Below are 26,457 nucleotides of genomic sequence, written 5' to 3' on the forward strand. Positions count from 1 at the left end.
AAAAAAGCCTCACTTTCTGCCTAAAAATCTGTTTTTATGCATCGTCCTCAAATGTTAGCTTGTAATTTCCTTAGTACTAATACATCTCCTTGACAGATTCTGCCTCACCTACGGATGTATGTACAGTACCAGGGGTGCCCACCATAATGCCAAGGGTGCCCACTTTGCATGCCAGAACGATAATTGTCAGTCATGGGCATTATCATTCCAAGGATGGACAATGTTATATGATAGATACCCAAAATTAGGCAAATCACACTCACAATATGGCGAGGAGAGCTGCCATTGCACCATGATTAGTCCAAGGATGTTCAATGTATGTCAAGATTTAACATTATTATGCAATTGCCAACATTATGTCAGGAATAGCCATAATTAAGACAGAGATGAATGCCTTATATTTGGGGCACCATACATATTTGGTATTCTCTGGCACCAGGAATGCCTTCAAAGGAAAGACAATGTTCTTTCTAGAAAGGGCACAATGCTAGCCAAATACACAATAAGTTCACAAATGTGCACGTATGCATATATATGCCCACAGAAGCATTTAAACAAATACACAGACATAGATGCACACACCATCCCGACTGTCTGAAATAAACAAGGTTGTTACCTGTCCTGCCTTTCAAACCAACTTCTGATCTCATTGGTTTCAGGGCTGCTAATGTACAGTTATCACATACCTCCACTCTATCTCTGGTAGATCCACTCAACCCTGGCTATTGTGTGCACCGCCTCTCAAGTCCAGCTTTCACCCACTGTATTACTGAGCGCGGTGCTTTCAAAGTGACCTATCTCCATGTAACTGGTAATTTGATAAATTGAGAGTGGAGGCAGGTACCACATGCTGTCACAGTGTATTTGTGTGCGTGTGTGGGTGTGTGTGTGTGCGTGCATATGTGTGTGTGTAAGTGGCCCTGTGTGGAATGGGAGCGCCACTCACCTGGACCGAGCGGCGCCCAAATAGGGAAACCATGAACACTAACCCTCCTGCGTCCCTGACGACCAGGACTCCTCCTTTCTTTTTCTCCCTGCAGGTAACCGACAGAGCGGCAGAACAGCACACGAACACGGATGCGGCTTCCCGCGACCACAGAGACCCCGGAAGTCATGCCCCGGAAGTGACCTCCAGTGAACCCGGAAGTCCCGCCCCCGTCATCGGCTCGAGGAGCAGAAAAGCCGGCGATGAAGAGAGGAGAGCGTTCCAGGTAGCAGACTCGTGGCAGGAGACAGCGCGTAGTGGACCCGAGACGGAGAGCGGAAGGAGTGTGAGGAGCGACGACGAGGAAGCGGAGGACGTCTGGACCGAGGAGTGGTGGAGTCCTCAGGAGGTGGCTGGAGAGCGGCCGCGACTCGCTGGAGAGTTGCGGCGGGGCACGTGAGTACACTGTCACCTTTCTCCATGCCCCTCTGTAGTCTAACTGTAAATATCTGTATAGAACTCTTGAGCACTGAGAATTCACCCTTTCACTGTAGATATATATTTAGTTGTGACACTCCACCCACACCGTGTACCATAGCCCCCCCCTTTTCACTCACTTTGACACGCTCTTCCCGTTCCCTTCTCTTCCCCATCTCTTCTGAGCCTACCTTTTTCCGCCCCATCCTCACAGTCGTCTAGGTCCCCTCACGACCCGGGTGTTGGTGAGAGTGCTCCGACGGTCCTAGCCAAAAAGGACTAACCGCCCTGTCTCTCTGTTTTCCCTCCGAGGCTACACCGGACCCCTCCCTGACGACCAGAAGACGCCCGAAGACCCCATTGTCCTGTAGAGAGACTGGAGAGACCCTACGGATTGCAGTCACCTACCCTCTTCAGCATCCCATCTTTGTTTGCACTCAATAAAAACAGCTACCATAGCCAATTATATACGGCCTCCACGCCTGTTATTCCGGTCCGCACCAACCCCCAGTCCACACCCTGTATTTAGTTTGAATTGCAGTCACTCAAAGGATACAGGGAAGTGTAGTGTACCACTGCCTTCTTCAATGTGGCTAAACTCGCTGTACTTCTGAGAGCTACCAACTTGCTGCACCCGAGGTTCTAGTTGGAGATCCCTGGTATATAGCTACATATTCTGCCCAAATGCACTGGAATGAAGGTAACACACTACCACTCTATGGGAAGCTATCCTCAACTTCCATCTGGTGCTAATGCAACCAGAAATATTCAAATGGATCCCACTCTGCTTTGTAATTAATACTGTGATCCAAAACGAAAGGATCGACTCCAGAATTTGCAGAATATCCTTTTAAATGTGCACATAATTTCAAAAGTATATTATTACACTATTTAGAAGACAACAATCTCTCCTCCTTCCTCTGAAAGTCATACAATGCAGGCTAACAATACCTGATCTTATCTACCTCGTCTAATGATCCCATCAACCATGTGCAGAACTAACACACCCCTACTAATGATTGTAATTAACCATCAATAATGTAGTCACTATAAAGAAACTAGAATGACTGCTTGCAGTTGTTTCCTATGAACGCACAAGACTAATTTCTGAAACTAACAGTAACCAATAACACTGGACTAATAACTAACCTTGGGTTCCAGAGCAGTGTGCTTCCCAGTAGTACACCCCACATAAATGCAATTACAATTACTATCTTTAGGACAATTATAAGCTGAAAGAGCTCTGCCTTGATGTGGTTTGTGTGTGGCATATAACAATTAGATACATGATGAACTATTGGAAATCATGATTGAATGTAATCTTTATTTATAAGGTGCATAATGTCAATCTACTTATTAGGAGGCAAAACAGATAGGTCCCGCTTTTGACAGATGTTTTGGGTGTATGATTTAATGTGCTTGAAATAATTTAATACAAGAGGAAACTAGATATCCATATATGTTCTTGTCTTTTTTTGAGGACAGACCATGTTAATTGGAAGTCCCTTTGAACTACTATGTTTTTTGTATGTATGTATTCTTTAAAGGCAATGATAAATGTGTTGTCTGTCATTGAGAAATTCAAATACTGGATGTTCAGTTTGGTACATTCCCTTGGATATGACAGCTGACTTGGAATTGTGCTATGTGAATGCATGCATGATTGTACCATGAGTGGTGGTGGGGTCTTGCCTTATGTATGGTAAGATTAAAGTGATGTTATGGTTAGGAATGGTCATTTTATTTTAGTTTTATGGTAATAACCTAAATAAAAAACACTGAAATTCAAAAATTATAGATATTTCAAGTAACTATAACTCATGCCCTTGCCATGCACTGATTATGACCTCACATATTACAACACTCATGACATGTTCCGTGACAGCATTGAAAATATTAATGATGACAACCCAACTGATATCAGTGACGACAAAACTGTGCATGCCCAGGGCTCGACGTAGGGTTACTTGAAATACCTCTAACTGTTGAGTCTCAATGTATTTGTTCAGCTTTAAAATTTTACATTTAAGCTGACATTTTTACCTAACTATAACATCACTACAACTTTTGATTGTTTTAGTGAAAACGATTGTGCTGTGTAAACTTAGAAATCATGTTGTTTAACCTGTTTAATTGATTTAATTGCCAGCATTGGTGTAGCTAAAGGACAGAAGAACCTAACAGAGCACAAGTGTGCAGAATTGCTTCAGCAGAGTTTTGGCCCATGGTGAACTGTGCAGATCTTTTATGTTGAACCTTGGAGATGGGGTCTGGAATTAGACAAAAAGAAAGATTTACGGGTTGTTCTTTAATATTAAAAAGAAGGAAAGGGTTGTCAATGAAAGGAAACCTTGTTCTAGACTTCATATTCATATATTTTACAGTGTTTTTGAAGGCACAACAACTGTTTCCACAATCAGAGAATTATTATTAGGCCAAATATTGAGTAGCTGTATTATTACGGTTGCAGACTCATCAAATAGAATGATTCAGCTCTTGTTAGGATTTATACAATTAACATGTGTTAAGCATGAATTTACACATAATATGCTTCATTTGAGGATTATTTCCCTTTTTCTAATCATTTTAAAAAAGGGTTCTGAATTTCAGTTTTTATTGAATCAACAGGCCCATCTGGGTTTGTAGGTTGGCAAATATCAGGCAGTTTTAAAATCAATTAAAATGCTTGTGCTTGAACATTAAATTTAATATTCACTTACTTGGATATATACAACTTTGAAATTGATTGTGATTTTAAGCTATGAATTTTCCTTTCTCAATATATCTGAAATTTCCACCAAGGAATCAATTGATCAAAATATAGTTTAGTTTCACTCAAAGGTTCTTATCCAGACATATGTTCCATCCCAATGCGAAAGATGGGTTTCAAACAAGTATAGCTGCAGTACTTAAATATTTTGGAAATTGCATATTTAGATCCAACTGAAAATCAAATATGAGGGAACAAAAAGGTAGGGGATTTTTTAGGCAATGGAAACAGTCAAGCACATGAAAGGCACCGTCGAAAAAAAATGAAGCACAGCAGAAGCATGCATGAACCAAGTACAAATGACGTACTTCAAACAGAGAAGTTATCCAATGTCTCCTTATCCCAAAATAGAAGGTCTGAAATTATAAGACCACTATTCTTGATCTTTTTTGGATAAAATCTGGTTGTTTGTGAAGATATTGTCAGTGGTTGACGTGTACATCTTTGACCACACAGAATCATTAGCTGTACAATATGACAGTGGTTGAGAAGGTTAAGTGTTTACTACAGCAGAACACAGAAGGGACCATGGGCCATATTAGCAAGAAGCACGTAAAAATTATCGCCATTTTAGCGGCAGGAAACTGCAGCTAAAATGGCGATAATGGGCTTGCTAAAATGCGTTATAGAATTCCAATAGAAGCCTAGGTTAGATGTCCTGCACATCTAACCTAGGCTTCTATTGGAATTCTATAACGCATAGTAGCAAGCCCATTATCGCCATTTTAGCTGCAGTTTCCTGCCGCTAAACGGCCATCATTTTAACAGGCTTCTTAGTAGTATGACCCCATGTTCCAACATAAGTGCATACAAGCCAACAGCCCTTCAACTAGGAGGATAGCAGGACATACGTTGTTCTTCTTGGATGACACATATCTTTAAAATTCCTCTCCATAAATAATTTTCTTCTAAAAGGCCTTTCTTTACCCCGGGTTCAAATGGCTTCTGGTTTGGGTGCCTTTCCTAAGAGGCAAAGCAAGCTTCAACAGAGCAGGCTGAGCTGCCGCAGTTATTTCTTTAAGGAACACTTCCCTGTACTAGAGGCCCTGCAACAAAGGGGCAAAGGTTAACAACGCGGCAAGGGCTTCCAAAGGTCAAAGCGCCTCCAGTTTGATAACTTCAAAACAGCTGCGGTCGGCAGTAGGAGTTCCTGCAGGGCGGTGACGTGGGGAGGGGGAGGGGCAGGGTGGGGGGTAGTAATGTATGGATTGCGGAGTTCAACAGGTAAGTAAACATATAAAATAAATAAAACGAATTTCGTGCGCACTGCATCGCATTAGGTTATGCGGTGCGCGCAACAAAATTCGTTTTATTTATTTAAATGGTTTCTTACCTGTTAAACTCCTTAATCCATACATACTACCCCCACCCTGCCCCTCCCCCTCCCCACATCACCGCCCTGCAGGAACTCCTACTGCCAACCGCAGCTGCTTAAAAACACCCTTCCAACGCATCCTAAACAGACGTTGCCAAGGACACTGAAACCGGCAGGACCGACTGCTCAGATGAGCAAATCCTTGTAACTCCACCATTATCCGTAGAAACGAAATACTTGTGAAATGGAAATGCGTTGCATTTGTTTGTTTCGGATTCAACAACAGAACTAGAAAATCACCACCCCATGGTAACTCAGCTGCAAAGACAAAACACAGTTCAATGTGTGTTCTCTGCAAAACCAGGCTACTGCACTCATTATCAGCACCATATTACACCTGACTGATATATATCACGGTTTTGTTTTTGCAGAACTTCAGACGTTCGTTACCAGACAATGTTCCTCAGAGAGCTGGGAGATGTGAAACTCGGGTAAAGTTTTTTCTCACGGAAAAAGCATGTCAACAGCATCTTACCAACAAGTTCTAAATATTACTGAAGCGAAGAAAAACAAAAAAATAAAACAAATACTGTTTGGAAGAAACAAGTTAGAAAAAAGCCATGGAATCCATTATGATGAAAGGTGTGGTGTGTTTTTATTGGTCTTGTAACCATGCTGTGATAGGATGAGAGGCTGCAGAGAGCTACTAGAGGGTGATTAAATGAACTGAGTGCAAACATTGATCCCTCAATGCGACACTTCATCGAATTGATTTTCTACTTGAAATAGTGATAACTCTACAGGCAAATACATAAAAAAATAAATATATGCAGCTCCAAAACTGATGCTCTAACCAGGCACTGAATAACATAAAACAAATGTTTAACTGTAGGTCACATTTTTGTTTACAACCTGCCTGGACAAAGAACGATGATTGGTTAGGATTCAGGAAGTGGTTTCAGTTCACAATATTTGGTTGATTGAACGGAGCGTGGCAAATTATCAGTTCAGAATGCGCAGTCCATGTGGTCTGCCGAGACAGCTTGTCCATTACAGTTACATATCCAACTTCTGAACTATTACAAAGTGGCAAAGTAGCCGGTAATCACTCAAAGTTAGGTAAACACCACATCCATCCAAATGCAAATGAATATGCACCCGTAGCCTGTTCAAATTCAACTGATTATAATTTGTGCCGAATGTAGCCCCTCTCAAAATACATTTTTTGCGGAAGTGATTGACCTGTGCAGTATTTTATACATAATATTTAAACGCAGAAGTAGTATCTTAGGTCAACTTCGATACTGAAGTCTCTAAATGTGCATGCATAAGGAGAAGGAAAGGAATGCTACAAAAGAAGTAAACGAGAAAACATGTGGACCCGGTTCCATTTGCAGTTATCGAAGCATAGATACAAAACAGAGGACAATGATTGTTGATTCCGTACCTTTGCTCCGTTTATTTTGACCCAAGAATAGATGCATGCACTAACTTCAGACTTTATGCACTACAAGGTATTAAAATATGTACAACATTTTACAAGTGTTCTCTTCGGGGCTGTGTGGGAAACCTCAAGTGTCGGCAACTCGAAAAGGAAATGGGTCTCAGTTCGCCAGCAGGAGTTTGAGCCTCCGAACAGGACAGAGTTCAAGCATATTTTATACATGACGCTTACAACAAACCATGCGGTTATTTAGCCAGCAGTTCGGCCAGCCGTCTCTTGCAGCCTGGCATTAGTGACAGAATCCTGTGCTTGAAATCAAAAGTTTTTTTTTATCTCCTTCCTCTGTGCATTTGACTTTATACTAGCAGAGATGTGGTTAGCTTTCTAATCCACTGGATGGTCTTACTCGAAAGGAAAAATGTCAAATATTAACTCATCAACCACGTTAACCATATGGTGCTTTACTTTGACACATGACGTGATTATCTATAGATGATACTATATGGGGCGTGGCAGCAGGAGAAATTGTGCCAAAGGGGACAGAATAAATAGATTCAGAAAGGACATCATCTCTTTAAGGGATTCAGTGTGTACTGCAAGGCTCATGTCCCTCTTTCCTTCCTCCTTTCGTTCTCCATTTTTAAAGGTAAAGATAAGATACCCAGTATACCAAGTTGAACAAACAGAAGGCAGTTGGGAAGAAGATCCGAGAGTAGGAGTCAATTTTGGCGACACGAATATGTATCCTTCCATGCCTCCATGCGCCCGATCGACAGTCCTCGAAGCAGCAGAAAAAGCTGGCACAATCCTTGCCATCCAGGCATTCGTAGCCGTACTCCTCATCCCGCTCTTGCAGATGTGTTGCGTTGTTCATTTGAATTGTCGCAGACCGGGGTCGGATATCAATAGTTGGTGCCTATATTGGGGAATAAAAGGGGTCGAGGGGTGGAGTAAAAGAAAACTGTGTTAGTGTTTTTCAGAGGAACACTGTGCGAATATATAGCTCTATAATGACCCTACTATATGTGATGCCCCTTTTCAATCAACCAGTGTATGAGTAACATCTACAGTATAGTGGATTTTCCGCAAGGCCATTTAAAGGCTTGCGTGTTTGATAAGGCAGGGAGAGTAGTATTATGTGCTCGTTGCTCTATTTACAAAATGTAAGCGTGTTAGACCCTCATAACGACATAAAACTGATGTGTCAAAGGGCGGGAAAGGAGGAGACCTCAATCAAACAGATACGTTCTTTCCTCAAAACATGCAAGTTGTTGGTTTTATCAGCTGGTAGAGCTTTGTATAAATGAAGAGATATGATTGCTTGCTATCATCATTAATTATGTTTAATAAAATAACAAGTTTCTTAAATTTTAAAGCAAATGTTCATAGCTATTGGGAAAATAAGGCAAACAAAAAAAAAATACTTCCATAACAAATGTAGCCTAACTAGGTTATTTGGTGGTACATCTGGTCTATTCTTCAATGTAACGACTATCTAGCCTTTCTATCCAATAATATCTCCTATACTATTTCTCTCAGATCTCCTAAAGGTTTATAAGCGCTTTGAACAGTATATCGTTTTTATCAAGAAATTGATAGACCAAAAGAAGTACTTGCCACATTAAAACCTCAATAACTATGATTTTTCTGGTAAGAGATATTAGTTTTGACCTCTGTCTAGATTCAGAAATTCAAGGAAACAACTTTTTGGAAAGCTCCCGATTGAAAGGATGGATGCCGAACATAACTTGTTATTCATCTGGTCCTGGAGTAAGATTATACACAACCAAATTATTTAAGACAAAGTCTTTGCCATTGGGTAGACTAAAAACCTCAATATTCCCTTGGTTTTAAATTTAACTATTTGGGGAAGGAACATCCAGTACTTATTCAATTGTTTACCTTACCTCAAGCCACCCAGACTTTAGTAGTTTCAAAACTAACAAAGTTCATGACCACTTCCTGTCTTCCAAAAGTATCGTGTATCATTCACATAGGCAAGAACGGATATGTGGGAAAGTGACTTTCCTAATCACTTAGTTTAGATTTGGGGGTATCATTTTTCCAAGCACTTTTTTTCAAAACCAAAGCGTATTTTTCTTAAAAATGTATGCTAAGGCACAATTTGTTAATACACTCTTCTAAGTCCTTTAGTGCATTAAATTGCTTTGAAGGGCAACTATCACAACAAAAAATAGCAGCTCATATTCGCATACATTTCATTTCCAAAGTAGCTGTAAATCACATGCACAAAAGGTTTTTCGTGACCTTTTAGGTTGGGTTCCATCTCCAGTACATTTTGGTTCATTTTTATAAATATGAACATTTATTGAATAAACAGAGTTTTATGAGTTCTTTAGATTTTTTAATTAGTTCTGGATACTTTGCAAAGTATCCTCTCATTTGATAAATCAGTAATCTTGTTTTCTATTTTTAAATAGTTGGTCTATGGATTACTATACTGTGATGTTCTGATGATATGGAGATGATTAGAAGAAGGAGGGTATTTTGGGCAATTACATAAATTGGTGTTAATTTGATCATGTGAAGGTAAGAGAGCATGTGGCAGAAATAAACTTAAAAAAACTTTGATTATTTCATCACACAGTGGTGATTTACCTTTCAATGCTGAATTCTGTTTGGGCAGCATATTTAGAAAGGGGATATATATATATACTAATGGACTGGTGCCTGCCCGGTACACAATCAACTGTAAACCCACAGTAAATTTATGTTGGTTTCTACTCCTTGCACAATGGTAATGCCAACAACCCAATGCTCTACTAACAGGTCCATGCAGGATAATACTGAGGTACTGTCTGGGGGAAGCACAAATAAATCGAAGGATAGAACAAAACTCTTGTTCTATGCAGCCACTGCCCGTGGAGGGAGTTCCGGTGAAAAGGCGGGCGGGGGAGGGGCAGGATGGTGGGTGGTAAACACCGGAATATGGATGATTGCAGGTAAGTAAACAATTAAATTCATAAAAGGAATTTGGTTGCATGCCCTGCTTTGCAAAATGCGATGCAGGGCGTGCTACAGCCGCGGCCCATGGAGGGAGTGCCGTGGGGCAGGCATGCGGGGCGGGGGAAGGGCAGGATGGGGCGTGGTAAACTCCGAATATGGATGATTGCAGGTAAGTAAACAATTAAATTAATAAAACGAATTTTGTTGCGCGCCCTGCATCACAAAATGCGATGCAGGGTGCGCTACGATATTCGTTTTATTAATTTAATTGTTTACTTACTTGCAATCATCCATATTCCGGTGTTTACGACCCCCCGCCCCACCTGCGTGCCCCACGGAACTCTCTCCACGGGCCGCGGCTGGCGCGCTACAAAATTTGTTTTATTAATGTCATTGTTTACTTACCTGCAATCATCCATATTCCGGTGTTTAACACCCCCCGCCCCGCCTGCCTGCCCCACTGAACTCCCTTCACGGGCCGCGGCTGGTTTTAATCATCCCACACTTCGTTATTAGTTCCACGAAAACATACAGATCCTATTCGAAATTATATTAAAAACATTTATTATGTTACGAGATTTATAAATCACGTAAGAAATTTCACACTATCATAGTCAGGTACTTAGAACAGCAAGCCTGCTGTTGTTTCTCATTTTTGAATAACCATGTCCGTAATTAAGGCCTAATGTGTATCGATTTCTTTTGTTCATTCATTGATGGATTCTGGCTATTCTGCTCCCCGTACTTCTTAAGACAAGTACATATTTGGCCCAATGAGAATGTCCAGCCAGCACCAGCTCCATGTAACACTATGATCATCATGAAGTATATTTAAATGGAAATTATGAACTCCTAGCAAATAGTAAAGAAGGTTATTTTGAGAGCTGGCTTTAAATGTGAGCTATAAAGATAGTTGTTAGCACCCACTTACTTGTGTTGAAGATTTGTTGGTTTAGAGTTTGTCAACCAATCTTTCGACATTTCAGTCTCGACTGTATGCCTCTAGTGCTGAAATTATTGAGTTGGATAACTTTTCACTAAATATGTTGAAATTTCTGAAAACATTGCAGAATGCATTTCCTATAGTCAGCAGAACCTTTCTGATTACTAAACTGTCTAGTACATTGCTATATTTCAAGCTTGAAAAATCCTTCCCACTAGAATAGATCTTAATCAGCTTAATTGCAGAACGTAAGGTCAAAGCAAAGACAAAACAGGTATAATGTAAGGTACTAGGAGTACCAAGCATAAAAAATGTGGAAGTGAGAGTAACAGATGAGTGGAATGCTGGGCGGAATGTTTCAAATAATGTCCGCCAGCCGCCACTGGTAATTACTCAAGTTCACATTCCAATCCATTGTTTTTGCCCACCATGCCACCTCAGACAGGAACCAGCTACCATAGTGTATGCTTAATTTCTAATGAATGATCTGGGCACCTTTTTAATTGTTATGTCATATGATTTAGTAGATTAGCAATTAAAACAATACCAGAATCTAATCAAATATAAAAGCAATATGGCCTGTACAGACGCCTCACACCCCCCTTAATTCTCTGTTTAGGAATCTGAGTAAACAAAACAATTGCAGCAAAACAAGGAGAGAAAACCTCACATTTCGATACTGCTCTTTATAGGAATGTAAGAATGTTTTAGGAAAACAAACTTAGATATAGGTGCAAGTTGATGAATGTTGTTTAGTAGGCTATAAAGAAACCTTGCCTGTCCATGCCATATGTAGCAGCAGACTGATTCACACACTGTAAAAGGGTGCCCCCACTTAATACAACAAGAACCGCCTGCAAGAATAGCCATTGGAGTCCTGATAAAAATAATTGTAGATCCACAGAAATATGACCGTAGGAGATTAAAGCAAGCGCCAAGGCACAGGGGAATTTATCTATTCAGTTTTGTCTATGAGATATTCTAACAGAACACATACCACTCTGTTCACCTGGACTCTCAGTACTGATCGTACTGCACCATAGATGTGGACCCAACTCTAAAAGAAAAGTGCATTAGAGACCCTTTCAAAGCTCTGACCTTCTGAATACAATGGTCAAATATTCCGAGAATAGCTTAGGTTCAGCAATTATTTTCAACTGGTCTATAGTTTTTACTTAAAGTTTGAGGTCTGAAAGGGTGCAATGCATGTTCTTTGTGCAATTACATATGTTTGTGTTTATTTGTTTACGTGAAGGTAAGAGAGCGTGCCAACAGGAGAGTGCAGAATAAACACAATCGACATAACACTCTCTTCAAACATGTGATGGACTTGAACTGGAGGCCAGTTCTAGAGGAGCTGGCCAGTTTTAGAAGCGGACTGATGGGCCAACATCTCAGATATTCTTTGCAACTCCACGCTCTTCATTGGAGTGGAGGAGGATTTCCATGCCCAATCATGTTCAATCATAATAGGTCTTTAACTGTTCAACTCAGCAGTCACATGCAGTGAGCATCCATTCCAAAAAGTGTATACCTTGAAGGCAAACATCCGGAGGAGCTGTGGTTTTGAGCACAGAAAAAAAAGAGTAGGAGGGTTTTTTATGTTTAACACAAGAGAAAAAAGAGACAGGAAAAAAAGAGATAAGGGAAGATACATTTAATGAGTTATGCAAAAGTCCAGTAATTAAACATGAACATAAACAAACAGAGAGATGAATGCTCTATAAATGCAAAACTTACAATGTCACTTCTTGGAAGATCATTAGAAAGGGTGATTAGTGTGTTTTGTTATGGTTGTGTGAATGCAAGAATGCACAGTGTACAGCAGAGGATCAACGTGTATCATCAAGTCTTTTATTAGTTGCGATTAGTGTGGCTGGTTTCTCTCATAGAGGCACTGTTACTCAATACAACAGTAGCAAGAATTCACTCTGAAAGAAATGCATCATCTCCTGAACTTATGTGTTTTGATAACTGCTCATATGTTATTGTAGAACATTTAGCTAGGTAGGATTCAATCTCTGCACTAGGTTAGATGAAGTAGGACTCTTGTAAAGTGCTCACCCACTTTTAAGGGGTTAAAGGCAATTTTCAAAGGGGGATTATGCCTATACCCCTGACATTCCTCAGAAAGGTTTCCATGCCTCAATACCATTCATTAAAAAAAATTATCTTTGTAAAGTATGAGTAGAATATATATTGTTTTGAATATAATGGGCTTGACGTCGTTTTTATGGGAATCTCAACCACAGAAGTATATTCTTGTTAGATGTTCACCCTCTGGGAATTTTCGTTTGCAAACACAGGATCACGAGTAGAATTTCCTTTGAGGTAAGTTTTTATGTCTTGAATAAATGTAAGAATGATGTGGAATAGGATTTAATGGAATCTAGCAGTACTTCAAAGCAATTTGGAGCATGCCCAGTAGAAAACTTTGCATGGGTTCAGAAAATGGCCAGCCGTCATCCCATTCATCTGGGAAATATATGACTGACGATAATATAATTATAACACTTAAACCAGATAGACCAGACATAGACCAGTGTCTTTACTGTACAATATTTCAAAATGTTTTTCCAAAACGCTGGCAAATAAACTTAATAGGGTGACTGGAGTTTTCTTCTGCTATGACCCACAAGGGTTCCTCCCTCAGAAGAAAATACTTTCTGTATTTGACATTAATAATCTCTTGACCATGAACGAGGAACCACTTTTTAAATTCCAGCCTTTAATGCTGAAAAGGCATTCAACAAGATTTATTTGTATTATCGCTGGTTAACCTTGGCACACAATAATTAATTTTGAAGGGACATTTCTATGGATGGTACAAAATCTATATTTAGATACCGATTTACAGATATAGTTTCTTACATTAAACTAGGAACATGTTCAAGAAGTGGAATATAGACCAAATCAATCAGATTAACAGATGAAAATTTGATTTTTCCTATTCTTTGCCCTTCTGGCATACATATATGTTGAAAACGTGCTTCTAATGGTACATTAGTTGCATCCCCTTTGGGCACACAATCTTAGGTTCCTAACAGATTAGGACTCCACAAGTTAAATTGCGTTTTGTGTTTCTTGTTTTATTTCTTATGTTGTTCGCAATTGTTCATAATTATTCATAAAAGACGCGTTTGCAAGTCTCGGTGAACCCGTTTGCAAATACCTGCTGAATCAACATACTCACATGAAATTCGAGGCTACCACGGACTAAATCACCTGATGCTTCCTGAGGAAGGGCTTAGGAATGCCCGAAATGCACTGGAGCCAACTTAAATTTATGATATCATGAAAGAATGAATAATTGAATAAGAATGGAATGATTTACGAATTTCATTTATGAATAATTATGAACAATTGCGAACAACATAAGAAATAAAACAAGAAACACAAAACGCAATTTATCTTGTGGAGTCCAAATCTGTTAGGAACCTAAGCTTGTGTGCCCAAAGGGGATGCAACTAATATACCATTAGAAGCACGTTTTCGATATACTTACATGACGTCCGAGAGGGAGGACACCACCCTTGGAGCACCTCAAAAGTAACCAACTTATCTAACCAATATCAACTTCACAGTACCCAAAGGCTGTGCATCTATTTCTAAATCCGCATTCACATACATATATGTTGGACAGAAAAGTCTGTAGCATTGTGTTGAAGTGTACTGCTGCTCGGTGTGCCCCAGCTACAAAGATATCTGGACCCTTGGGGCTGATTTTTGTTGTCATGAGCAAACACAGATCATGCATGTGCGTCAAGACATAGGTCTGTCTCACAGAATGCAGCAGATTGCAGCCTTGTTGGACCCTGATGGGTGTCCAAAGCACTACCCCCACGAAGGCGAAAAGTTATTGCCTTTGCCAGGAGTTATATAGCATGAGCACTGTAGTGGTAGCACACCGTGTCGTGATCAGTAGGAGTAAACAGGCTTTTTTTGTCACTGGAGGGACGCCTATAGGGCCACTCACATAAAGTTCAGCTGCTGTATGCTTAACTCACCATTTGCCTACATTGTTAGTATGTAGCACTGTGCAGTGCACATGTGGTTGCATGCATGTTCAGGGTGTATGTGTGTCTGTGAGTGGTACAAATACATGGAAGACTCTGGTTTCCATTTTGGTAGACGCAGGGCTGACTGGAGGAGGTTGAGGATTCCCCCAGACAGATTTGTGGATTTCTGCACTGCTGAGAGGTGGGTGGGACATGCACTGGAAGAATACTTCAGTGCATTCCACAGTATGCTCTTTGAGTTGAAATAGGTCCTGTGAAAGGGCCTGGAACCATCTTAGAAAGGAGATAGGGCTGAAAAGAGAAACAAACAAAGACAGGGGTGGGTCCTTTGATAACATCTTGATGCCCATATCATGATGGCTAACTTTCAGGTGTGAACCACTCTTTACTCCTAATTCCTGTGCTATGGGACAATCAGATTTGGAGATGCTTGTGCAGTGGCAGACTACTTTATGAAGGACGCTTTATCACATTTTGAGTATGGATTGGCCTATGAAAATGATAGCCCTAGGCCCTCAATATTGTCAATTGCAAAGTAGCTAATTGGGCTGTATGTTGAGGAGGAGAAGCTCTGCAAGACGTCTACCTGTGACCAGGACTGGGGGCTAAAGTATACTAGTTTCTCAGCTGGGGGAGAGGACATCACCCCAGGAAATTCAGGACCACCTGCCCTGAATCCTGGAGCACCACTGCCTGCCTGCTTGCCAAGACCAGTGTGCCCTGTGAGGAAGAGGAGAGCTCCTGCAAGGAGTGAGGTCCAGTGGGGAAGGCTGGCGAGTTGATGGCAGTTGTGAGGTGCACGGATGAGGCCATCAACCCTGTGCAGATTTAAGTCAGCGACCTCTATGCCAGAGGGAGCTGCTATGAAGCTAGCTGTTGCTGCACTGTTTGGGTTGTCAACCTTGTGCAGTGTAAAGTCCACAACCCATAAGCCAGAGGGGGGCTGCTGTCAAGATTGCAATATTGCCATGCCAATCGGGCTGTGCTCATGCATGCAGTAAAGTCAGTCCCCCCATAGTGAGATTGCATTACTACCGTGTCGATAGGGCCATCACCCATGTGTGGAGTAAAATTAGCAACCCCGTATTCCAGCAGGGGCCTCCTAGAAGATTGCATTACTGCCGAATTCATCGAGCCATCACCTGTGTGCAGTGTCAATACAGTAACCCCACATGCCAGAAGAGGCTGCACTGAAGAGTGTATTACTGACTTGCTGATAGGGCATTCACCTGCTTGAGAAGTAAAGTCAGTAACCCCATATGACATAGGGGCAACCAACAAAACAGCATAACTGTCATGCTGCTTGGGCCATCAGCTAGGTAGCAGAAAGGGGCCTCTTTGAAGCACAAGGATCCATGCCTGGTTTTGCCGCCATTGAAAGGAAAGGGTGTTGTGGTTAATTTAGGGACTGCCTCTGACCTAACTCTGAATTGCAGTTGCTGTTTGAGTAGGGCTTTACCACTGCCCTCCAACCAGTAACCCTATTTCCTACAGACTAAACAATCATTTATTGCTGCTATTGAACGTATTTTGAGTTGTGAGCCGGTGTTCACACCCTGCTTCTTCTATCTCCCCATCCCTTGAGAAGCCTTTGACTGCTCAACCTGCACTTCAACTGAGAGTCAAGTGCTGAAGTGTTAGTAGGTCCAGTTACTCATGACCCGTAGTATGGCGGGTTTCCAAGACATCTGGAGTAAAAGGCCTCAACACCCATGGTTGGGCATTACTGTAATTCCATTTCCGCTACTGAAGCACAAATGTAAGAAGAATTAACGTTTTTAGAGTGACTGTTGTTGCAGTAGCGGTTCGTAGTGGGAGTGCTGAGGGCAGTGGGGCAGAGCGGGGGAGGGTGAGTGGTAGTAAACCACTGAATACTGCCGAACGGAGGTAAGTAGATTAATAAATAAATAAAATGAATTACATTGCACACACTGCAACGCCAAATGGCGATGCAGCGTGTGCAATGTAAGTTTTGTTTATTTATTTATGTACTTACCTATGTTCGGCCATATTCCGTGGATTACTACCCCCCACCATGTCCCTCCCCCGCCCCGCCTCCCTGCCCGGTAGCACTCCCACCAGGAGCCACTACTGAGTTGTAGTGGTAAGAGAAATTAATAGAACGTTAACATGCACTTTTCCACTACACAGATTTATTTAAAAATGTGGGGGGCATATTATCACGACAGGTGATAAAATTATTGCAGTTTTATCGGCAGAAAACTGCCACTAAAACGGCGATAATGGGCTTGATAATATACTCTATGGAATTCCAATTGAAGCCCATGTTAGATGTGAAGGACATCTAGCATGGGTTTCAATTGAAATTCCATAGAGCATATTATCTAGCCCATTATTGCCGTTTTAGCAGCAGTTTTCTGCAACTAAAACTGCGATGATTTTATCGCCTGTCTTGATAATATGCCTTGTGACTCGTTGAAATTTTACAGCAGTTTGTTTACATATAAGTAATGGATTCAATACATGTTATTATTATTGTTACCATCTCCTGATATTACAGAATACTGCAGAATGTGGATTGATCTGTTTAAGGTAATTCATTTATAATACATGGAACTCAGCAATAATGGTATCAAACGTGGATCCAATTCAATTTTCACATTCTACTTACAACATCAATTGTCACTGGTAATGATCTTGCCTAGCTACTCTACTTTACTACAGAAGTGTAGCCCACTGTCGTGGGCTATACCTGAGTTGTAGACCTGAACAGCAGCGAAGGCCTACAGTCAAAAAAGGACATTTAACAGCCAGAATAGCCTGAGGCAGAAATAATTAAATGCTATTAGGAGATTGGATTTACTGAGGGTAGAACACGATGAAGGAATAACAGAGGAAAATCAGTCAAATGTTAGAGCAGAAGGTCTATGTCATCCATGAATCACCCTCTACCACTGTATTGGTTTAAATGGATTTCACAAAAGTCTTAAATCTGGGTTAGATTAGGTTCGCTGAACTACTTCTGGTAAATAATGTCCTTGCCTTTGCAATTTCCACATTTTTCTTTTACCTATAATTAATCTGTTACATATTTTGTCAGCACCATTTAGGAAATAGGACGTGATCTACTCGATTCACACGATTTGTGAGCCAGTTACCACCTCCTTTGTGGTCGCAAACCATTGATACTAACCATGGTGGTTCAGATTAGAAGGGACTTTTCTTTCACATTCCTCCTAGCTGCAATTCCGAATTGATCATAAAAGCCCTTTTTTCGAGTCAAGGCTTTTCTGACTCGCAAAATGTGTTCAATGCATTTCACTTAACACTTTGGCATACATAAACCCAGTGATCTGCAAATCACAGGGTGTGTGAATGCAAAAGTGATTTAGTTCTGCGGGAACGCTAGTTGACATATTGTCCCAAGGACAAATTGGTGCAAGAATAGCTCCCAACTTCCAAAACGCTTGAAGGCAGTAGATCTCATCTTATGTAATGTAATTGAGCTTCCTAGTAATTTTATAAAAAACCTGATTGCAATAAAGAACATTTTCTGGGTTGTGAGCAAAGAGTTTGGTACTCCTTTAGTTGGGCTGCTGAGTTTCCAGCGGAGCATTTCTCTTTAATCCTACCTCATTATGGTGCTACTCTTGCAGCACACGTGTTCTTTTCAATAGCAATAGAAAGTCTTGGAGAATGTTGTGTGAAATGAAGTTGTGTAGAGGTTAAATGTAGGTTAAACTTCATCAATACAGTCATGCTCAAAATATCACATTATAAGTACATGTTCATTCAGTGAGAATTGATAGCAATATAACAAATGGAGAGAGCAGAAAATTCACAGACTGTGGGTGAAGGCTGGTGGACAACAGATAAGGGTGACTGTTTGTGGTTGTGGTGATTGGGGAAGGGCTAACTAGAAGATCGGAACAGGCGTTGTACGCAAAATGCAATGGACATAAAAGTGCTGGACGACGTAGGAAAAGAGGTAGAGTTTTACTGTTCAGGTAAAGAAGACAGCATGTTTTACAGGGGCTGGTGAAAGAAATCATGTTGTACAATATGAACTGGAAAAGTGGGGTGTGCTCATAAAGATGTTACAAATAGGAAACGTGGTGTGGCTATGTGGCTGGTGTGGAAGTCAATGGGTATGATTATGGCAGAGGTCAGTGGTAGGTGAAGGAGATGTGTTACGTGAATCAGAAAGCAAACAGTGAACAGGGGAATCAGGCAAGGAAAAAGAAAAAGACGAGGGATTACTAGGCTGACATCTAGGCTTTATATTCATCCATACTTTATATGAATACAATCACATGGTATGACTGAAAAATGGGAAAAATTATATAGAGATTAACAAAAGCACATTTTTGTTGCATAATAAAATGAAAAAACAAAAAGAAGAGAAAATGCAAAAAAGACACAGATAAAAAAAGAATTTCCATATATTACAATTTTCATTTTCATACTGAAAAAGCCATAGCCAAGAGCACTATGTAATTACATTTGTTCATCTCAAAGCGAATGCTATTTTTTAACTTTTTCCCTGGAATTCATAGGCCTCCAGGCAATGGAGTTTTGCAAATAAATCTAGCAATACAATATAGATGGCTATTTTTCTTTTCCCATTGTTATCGGAAATAATCTTATAACCTTTCATGAAGTCTGCAGAATTATCTGAGGTGCAAAGAAAGGAAAGATGCTCACTGCCAATGAAACTGTGGCCCCTAATAAACTACACTAAGTTAATTATACCTAAATCAGGAGATCGTTTTACCATAAAATTAAGACTGCCTCCTAACATAGCTCCCCTGTACACTTGCTGAATTCCCTAATTGCTTTGAGCGATACAGTGAGACCTCAAACAACCATCTGACTGGCACTATATATGAGACCGACTCATGGATAGGTGAATTTACAGAAAACTCTTTCTGCATGTAAGCAAAGTCCACCTTAGAGCCAATAGGCCACTAAGGGCAATATGTATCAAGCATTTTCCCATTCGCAAAGGCCGAAATTCTCAGAATTTCGGCCTTTGCGAATGCGAATTCTCAATATGGTATGTATGAAAGAAATGTGGTACAAAATAGGGAATCGCACAATTTGCTATTCCTTATTTTGCGATTGCATTTAAGGAATCGCAAAATGTGCGATTCCTTAAATGCAATGTATGATGCAATAAAATATTGCTAATTGTTCCTAAGGAATCGCAAATTACCACCAACTTCAAGTTGGTGGTAAGTTGCGAATTCCTTTTAAAAAGCATTTTATTTAAATACAAAAGGTGCCATGTGACGCTCATACATGCCCTTAGGGCATGTATGTGCGCCATATGCGCACACATGTCATTTTCAGGTGTGCAGCAGGGTGTCCTTTGGACACCTCTGCACCCTTGAAAATATTCCCAAATTGCGATTAGCTAATTGCTAATCGCACATTTCCCCTTCGTTCCTATGGGCCTCCTGGCCCATAGAAATGAATGGTAAATTATTCCTTATTTGCGATTAGCAATTTGCTAATCGCAATTAAGGAATATTAAGAAATCGCTAAAAAGAAGCTGATTTCTACATACATACCATTGTGCGATTCCTAAATAGCGATTCCTTAAAAATCGCTATTTAGGAATCGCACATTGGAATGTTGATACATATCGCCCTAAGATCCCTGTGGTCTTCGTGAAAAAGGTAAAGTGGAGTCTTCATTCAGAGCACCAACGAAATTTGCTTTATAATGGCCGTGCTACGCCTAAACCTTCATTTTAAGGGCCCGTGCATAGTATGTTTGGTTGATGGGCGTTGCCTACCGGATTTTTCTTCTTTTTGTCTTTTTCCTTAGATGGCCTTCTGTAGTTGACAAAATAATGCAGGGTCCCATACTCCACTAGGGCAGCAAATACAAAAATGAAGCACACTGAGACGAAGAGATCCATTGCAGTCACATAGGAGACTTTAGGGAGAGACTTTCGTGCAATTGTGCTCAGGGTGGTCATGGTCAGGACTGTAGTGATACCTGAGGAGAAGAGACAATGAGCAGGTGAGTTTATTCATTGATATCTGGGGCCGTTTGAGTAACAAAGAGAAGGAGAGAGAGAGAGAGGGAGATGGATAGATAGAGAGACAGTGAGAAATCATGAGAAAGCATGACTGTTTGACATTTGATAGCCATCTTGCCTTCTGCCATCCATGTGCCAGCATGCGAAATCATATCACAGGAAGTCATTTTCTCTTCTACTGCTGTTTGAGCTCCTGAACCCCCGCCCCAGAAGTATTACTGAGAAAGAGCTTGCATACTGCCATTTTATCACTGATGCAAATTGTGCACCTCTCTTAGGAGACTATGGGGGTCATTAGGATGGTGGGCGGACTTTGTCCGCCTGCCATCCTATCATGAAATAGGACCGCCCGCCATAAGAGCGGGTGTCCGGTGGGGGCCATTAGGATGCGCCCGCCACAGTGGCGGGTGCATCTGCATTCCTGACATTGTGGCAGGCGTTGCACTCAGCACTGCCCGCCACAATGCCAGGAAGGCATGTTGTGCAATTTCATGCACAACAGGGCAGGCACTGCGCGGTGCCTGCCATGCTGTGCATGTAACTCTATGTGCATCCCCACCCCTCAGAGTCCCTGGGGGCCCGCAACAGGCCCCGCAAGCAATTCTCGCATGCCTTTCTGTGGCAGCAATGCCACCACAGAAAGGCATGTTTCTGCCCCCATGGTAATATGGCTGGCGGTATCTAACAGACACCGCCACCATATTAAACTCTTTTCCGCCCGGTTGACTTGTTGACCAGGCGGAAACGGGGCGGACGGTCTACCTGTCTGCCGCGGTCCCCTCGCCATAGTAATATGGCGGGGGAAATGGGTGGCGAGCGGGGACAGATCTCGGGCGGATCACCACCACCATGCGGGTGGTGGCACTCCGCCCGAGATCCTAATGGGCCCCAATATCTTCAATTGGCCCAAACAGATTTTATTGGAAGTGCACTGGAATTCTAAAGTAGATGTGTTGTGGCAAGAGTAACGTATTGAGTAGACTATATGCCCTCTGAATATAGAGATGAGTCAGCCAGAACCATAGTGAATGGAAAAATCTTTGCAATTCTCTTTACTAACTCATAAGATAGTCTAGTCTGTCTTGTCACTTCTCTGCCAAATACATGGTGTTCCTCAGGTCCTAAATAAACTTGCACTTTTGTTCTATGGTCATCTCCTATTGTAACGAAAGAATGGGGTAATGTGGGCAGCATATAATTGTGTTTATCAGGGCCAGTGTGAGAATAGTTGATAGGCTATGACATGGCAACACATACCAAAAAGGATTAAATAGAGAATGATGGAGAAACCATTTTGCCTGGAGGGATTCTGGTTGGGGAGCACAGACAGAATATCGAGTTTTAAATGTCGACATACACGAATATCAAGTTGTAAATGTTGTGATTCAGAAATATCGACAGCAAGAGTATTTTAATATGTATTTCAGAAGAACTATTTTTTGTATAAGTATTGCTTTTGTTAATATATGTGTTACATTTTAAGTAGTTATTACATTTATTTTAATGAAATTTTGCTTTTTTAGTCCTGTAGTGGGTTGTGGTTTTGTAGTGGAATAGGGTGGGAAGTAATTTAATTAAAATAAACATATTATTATTTTGTTTTTATTAGTATTTATTGAATTTACATTTTATAGTGCTAATTGTGGGAATCGATGTATTATTAATTATTTTATAATTACTTGTTAATTATTATTAATTAATTTGTAATCATGGTATTTGTGTAATTTTATTAGGAGTGGGTTGTGGGTTTATAGGGGAATAGGGTGGGAAGTGATATTTATTTAATTTATATTTTATAGTGTTAATTGTGGGAATGCATTTATTATTATTTTTTTATTTATTGTGTGTTAATTAATATTAATTAATGAATTGGTAATTAATTATGTTAATTGTGTTTATAGGGGAATAAGATGGGAAGTAGTATATTTATAATTATTTAATAATTATTTGTTACTTATTGCTAATTAATTATTTCAAATTTAAATATGGCAATTGGGAAATTAATTTAAGATGTGAGTTGTGGGGTTTATAGTGGTAAAGGTTGGGAAGTAAATTTGTTTAAGTTAATGAATAAGTTGTTTTAATTGATCTTAATTTATTCATGTAAAATTAGTTATGGAAATTGCGCAATAATTTTTAGGTGTGGGTTGTGGTGTTTATTGGAGTAGAGGATGGAAAGTAATTTATGTTTAATTAATTAAAAATTAAGTGATGATTAATGTTAATTCATCAATTCAAAAATATTTATGGTATTTGTTTTTTTTTATTTTGTGTGTTGGTTTTGGTTTTATAAGGAATCCGTTTGGGAAATAATTTAATTCTTATCTGTTTTAATTTGTTTGTTAATTACTAATACTTCTTTAATTGATAAATAATTAGTGTGTGGTGTTATAGGGTAAGAAATAAAAAAGATTAAATGTATGTAATAATTAATGTTTTTGATGATGAATAATTTTTACTAAACGTAGTTATTTGTTTGTAAATTATTTTTAAATTAAAGAAAAAATCTGTCTAGGTATTTGTTAGATCTTTTTAACATTTTAATGTGATTCTATCTTTGTAAATCTTTATATATGTTTTCTGTTTTTGTTTTTTTAATCTTTTGTGTTGTACTTGATATTTTATTTGTTTTTAATTTGGAACTGACTCCAATGGGAATATTAATTTTTACCCCTCTACTATCCAAAACTTTCCCTACAGTTGCCCTCACTGGCATGGGAATAGTAATTTTTACTTCTCCGCTATCCAACACTTTCCCTACTATTGCACTCACTGGAGTGGGAATAGTAATTTTTACCCCTCCCTTAACCAACTTTTTCCCTACTGTTGCACTCACTGGAGTGGGTATAATAATTTTTACCACTTCGCTACCCAACACTATCCCTACGGTTTCACTCAGTGGGGATGGCATAGTATTTTTTACCCCTTTGCTAGCTAACATTTTCCCTACTGTTGTACTCACTGGAGTGGGAATAGTTATTTTTACCCCTTTGCTATCTAAACTTTTTCCTACTGATACACTCAACGGAGTGCAAAATGTAAGTTTAAATACTATTCAATATTTTAATGTTCTAATTTATATTATAACGTTATTCTAATTAGATTTTATGTTATAGTTGTTTGTGTATATATATATATATATATATTTATGTATTTATTTGTACATTTTTATATATTTATAAAGTTTAAAAATAAATTAAAATTAATAGTGTATTCATTGTTTTAAAGTAAAAAAATATATTTATATATTACATATTATGTATGTACTTTTTTTATTAAATGCATTTCTTATATTTATTAAAATGTATATTAAATCCAAATATGTTTTTTAAAGTTATTGTTATTATTTAATATATTTAACATTATTTTATATATATAGATAAAAATCGATATTTTGTACATCTATATTTATGACTTTATTTCGATATTTTTATACTTACCATTATAACTGTAGTATGTCGATATTTTGACATCGATATTTATGACTCGATATTTGTGTATAGGAATATTTTGGGCGTCAATAGTCTATCAGTGAGCCCTGGTTGGGATTGAGCTCTTGTAGGCAGACCAAGAAGTTTTAAGGCCTCAGTGGTGTATGCCTGACAGTTCAAATGCATAGACTCTGGAGCGGGACATTATGATTTAGGTCTGATTTCTGCCCCAAATCCTGCGCCTATGTTCGTCCAGAGGAAACACATTTGTAGGTTTTGCCAGATTAACTTCTGCACCTAGTAAAACTTGTAATTAGGCAACCCAAGGGGTACTGCTCCAAATCAGAATTTGACAGTGAAACAACGGCAAACTGGTGTGAAGAAAGCATCTTACCAAGCGACGTTCTGGCTGGAACAGAATCCTTGTTAATCCAAAAAGATACCCACGAGAGAACGACAATGAGGGTGCAGGGAATGTAGGTCTGAATTGTGAAGTACCCCATCCTCCTGCTCAAGTCAAACAAGACTGCCATCACCACGTAGTCTCCTGGAAAGTAAAGCATTTCACAAGATAATGAGAACATGATGAGATGTTCTCACAAAGTAATTTCTTTTGCTTACATAATTAATCGCATACCTACATCTGCAGATAGTTAGTTCATGTAGTGTTACATTTACACATTCACTAGTATCATTTTCCCTTTATTTTAAAATCTCAATTCCTGTGGATCAAAGGTGTCTTCTCCAAAATAATTTCAAATGTTCTTTAATATTCAGACAGATGCATCAAATGCCAGACTTATAACTGCAGTGATTGATCGAAACCTTAATTTTTTTTTTAGACATGGCTCATTGTGCAAACGAAATTCTTCATGCAGGACAGCAGTGTTCCAGTCTAAATGTTTGATCAGCTGTGAATAAAACGGGCAGCACTGAGACGTACTACATTAGAGATGAGAATCTCTACATCACCATAAATAATATTGCAAAAATGCGACAAGAGATGCAGGATAGAACGTTAAAAAAACAATGGTCTATCCTCAGCTGAGCTATCTTTCCGGTTTGATTTGCCGCTGATTTCATTGGGCTCAATTTACTGATGAAATGTTCAAATGCAAATGGATGGATTTTAGGGTGCAGCATATTCACAAGGTCACAGCTTTACTAAGTTATTGTATAAGACTCTGCATGAGAAAATCCTATTCGAGAGACACTCAAACTCTAAAATAAATCCTTCTGTGAAAGTATTCACTCCCACCAAAGCATTCTAGCTAATACTATACAAGGTATGAGATTCTGTCATTTGGAAGCATTTAGCCATTGATCAGGCCTTTTAAATAGTTAAATATATATATATATATATATATATATATATATATATATATATATATATATATATATATATATATATCAATACTCCACTCTTCACGCCGCTTCCCGCACGGCGTCCCGAATGTCACGGTAAAAGAGAGACGGACTCCAAAATTTTCTTCTTCTGCAGCCGCAGGTAAAGTTTATTTTACATGATGGTTAAACGTGCATATTCTGAATAAAAAACCCAAACGCGTTTCGGCGTTCTCAGACGCCTTGATCGCTGGTGATTAGTGTCAACATCCCGCCCCATATTTAAATTGAGGCTAACCCCGTGATTGATGACCTGTGCATGATAGACATGGAAAAAATATTCACATTGCGTCTTTGACTGCTTTGTATCTCAATGAAGAAAAACATTTTTGTGGATACCATAACATTGTTCTTTGTCTTGAACATATACTTAATGTGCTCCGTAATTAGCATGAAATAACTTTTCAACCACATTAATTGTCTTATTCGCAGTCATGTTACTATCGAGTGAAAATTCTCCTCTGATATCTGCTTTGTAATAAAACAATGGTTTGTACTTCATATAGTTCTTATTATGTCATTTACGGTTCACTAAATATTAAGATTTCAAGAACAGTGCAGTTTCAAATGACATTTGATATTATTCCACATTTTCAAAAAAAGGAATCATTTTTCGGTCATGTCACCCTATGTGATTGTGTATAAGAATTGAAATTAAATAAACTATGCAAATGGTTAAATAAAGCCTCTCAACTGAGGGTTTAGTTATACAAAACCATTAGCTAGGTGCAAGGTCGGGGTAAGGGTACAAG

General features: G+C 39.5%; 1 protein-coding gene across 3 annotated transcripts in view; it reads right to left on the minus strand.

The window, feature by feature from the left end:
- Positions 1-6,117: 6,117 nt before the first annotated feature.
- The window catches only part of GABRG2 (gamma-aminobutyric acid type A receptor subunit gamma2), a 561,032-nt gene continuing 540,692 nt past the window's right edge, over positions 6,118-26,457 (minus strand). For 2 of the 3 annotated variants that reach the window (XM_078653407.1, XM_078653409.1), the window contains 4 exons: positions 24,696-24,848; positions 20,622-20,827; positions 12,376-12,399; positions 6,118-7,847 (listed from right to left, as the gene is read on the minus strand). In XM_078653407.1, the coding sequence (XP_078509533.1) occupies positions 7,572-7,847; positions 12,376-12,399; positions 20,622-20,827; positions 24,696-24,848 (659 nt within the window). In that variant the 3' untranslated portion in view covers positions 6,118-7,571. The remainder of the gene's footprint in view (positions 7,848-12,375; positions 12,400-20,621; positions 20,828-24,695; positions 24,849-26,457) is intronic. The other variant, XM_078653408.1, reaches the window with a different exon arrangement.

This window comes from Lissotriton helveticus, chromosome 7, assembly GCF_964261635.1.
Source record: "Lissotriton helveticus chromosome 7, aLisHel1.1, whole genome shotgun sequence".
Taxonomy (NCBI): domain Eukaryota; kingdom Metazoa; phylum Chordata; class Amphibia; order Caudata; family Salamandridae; genus Lissotriton; species Lissotriton helveticus.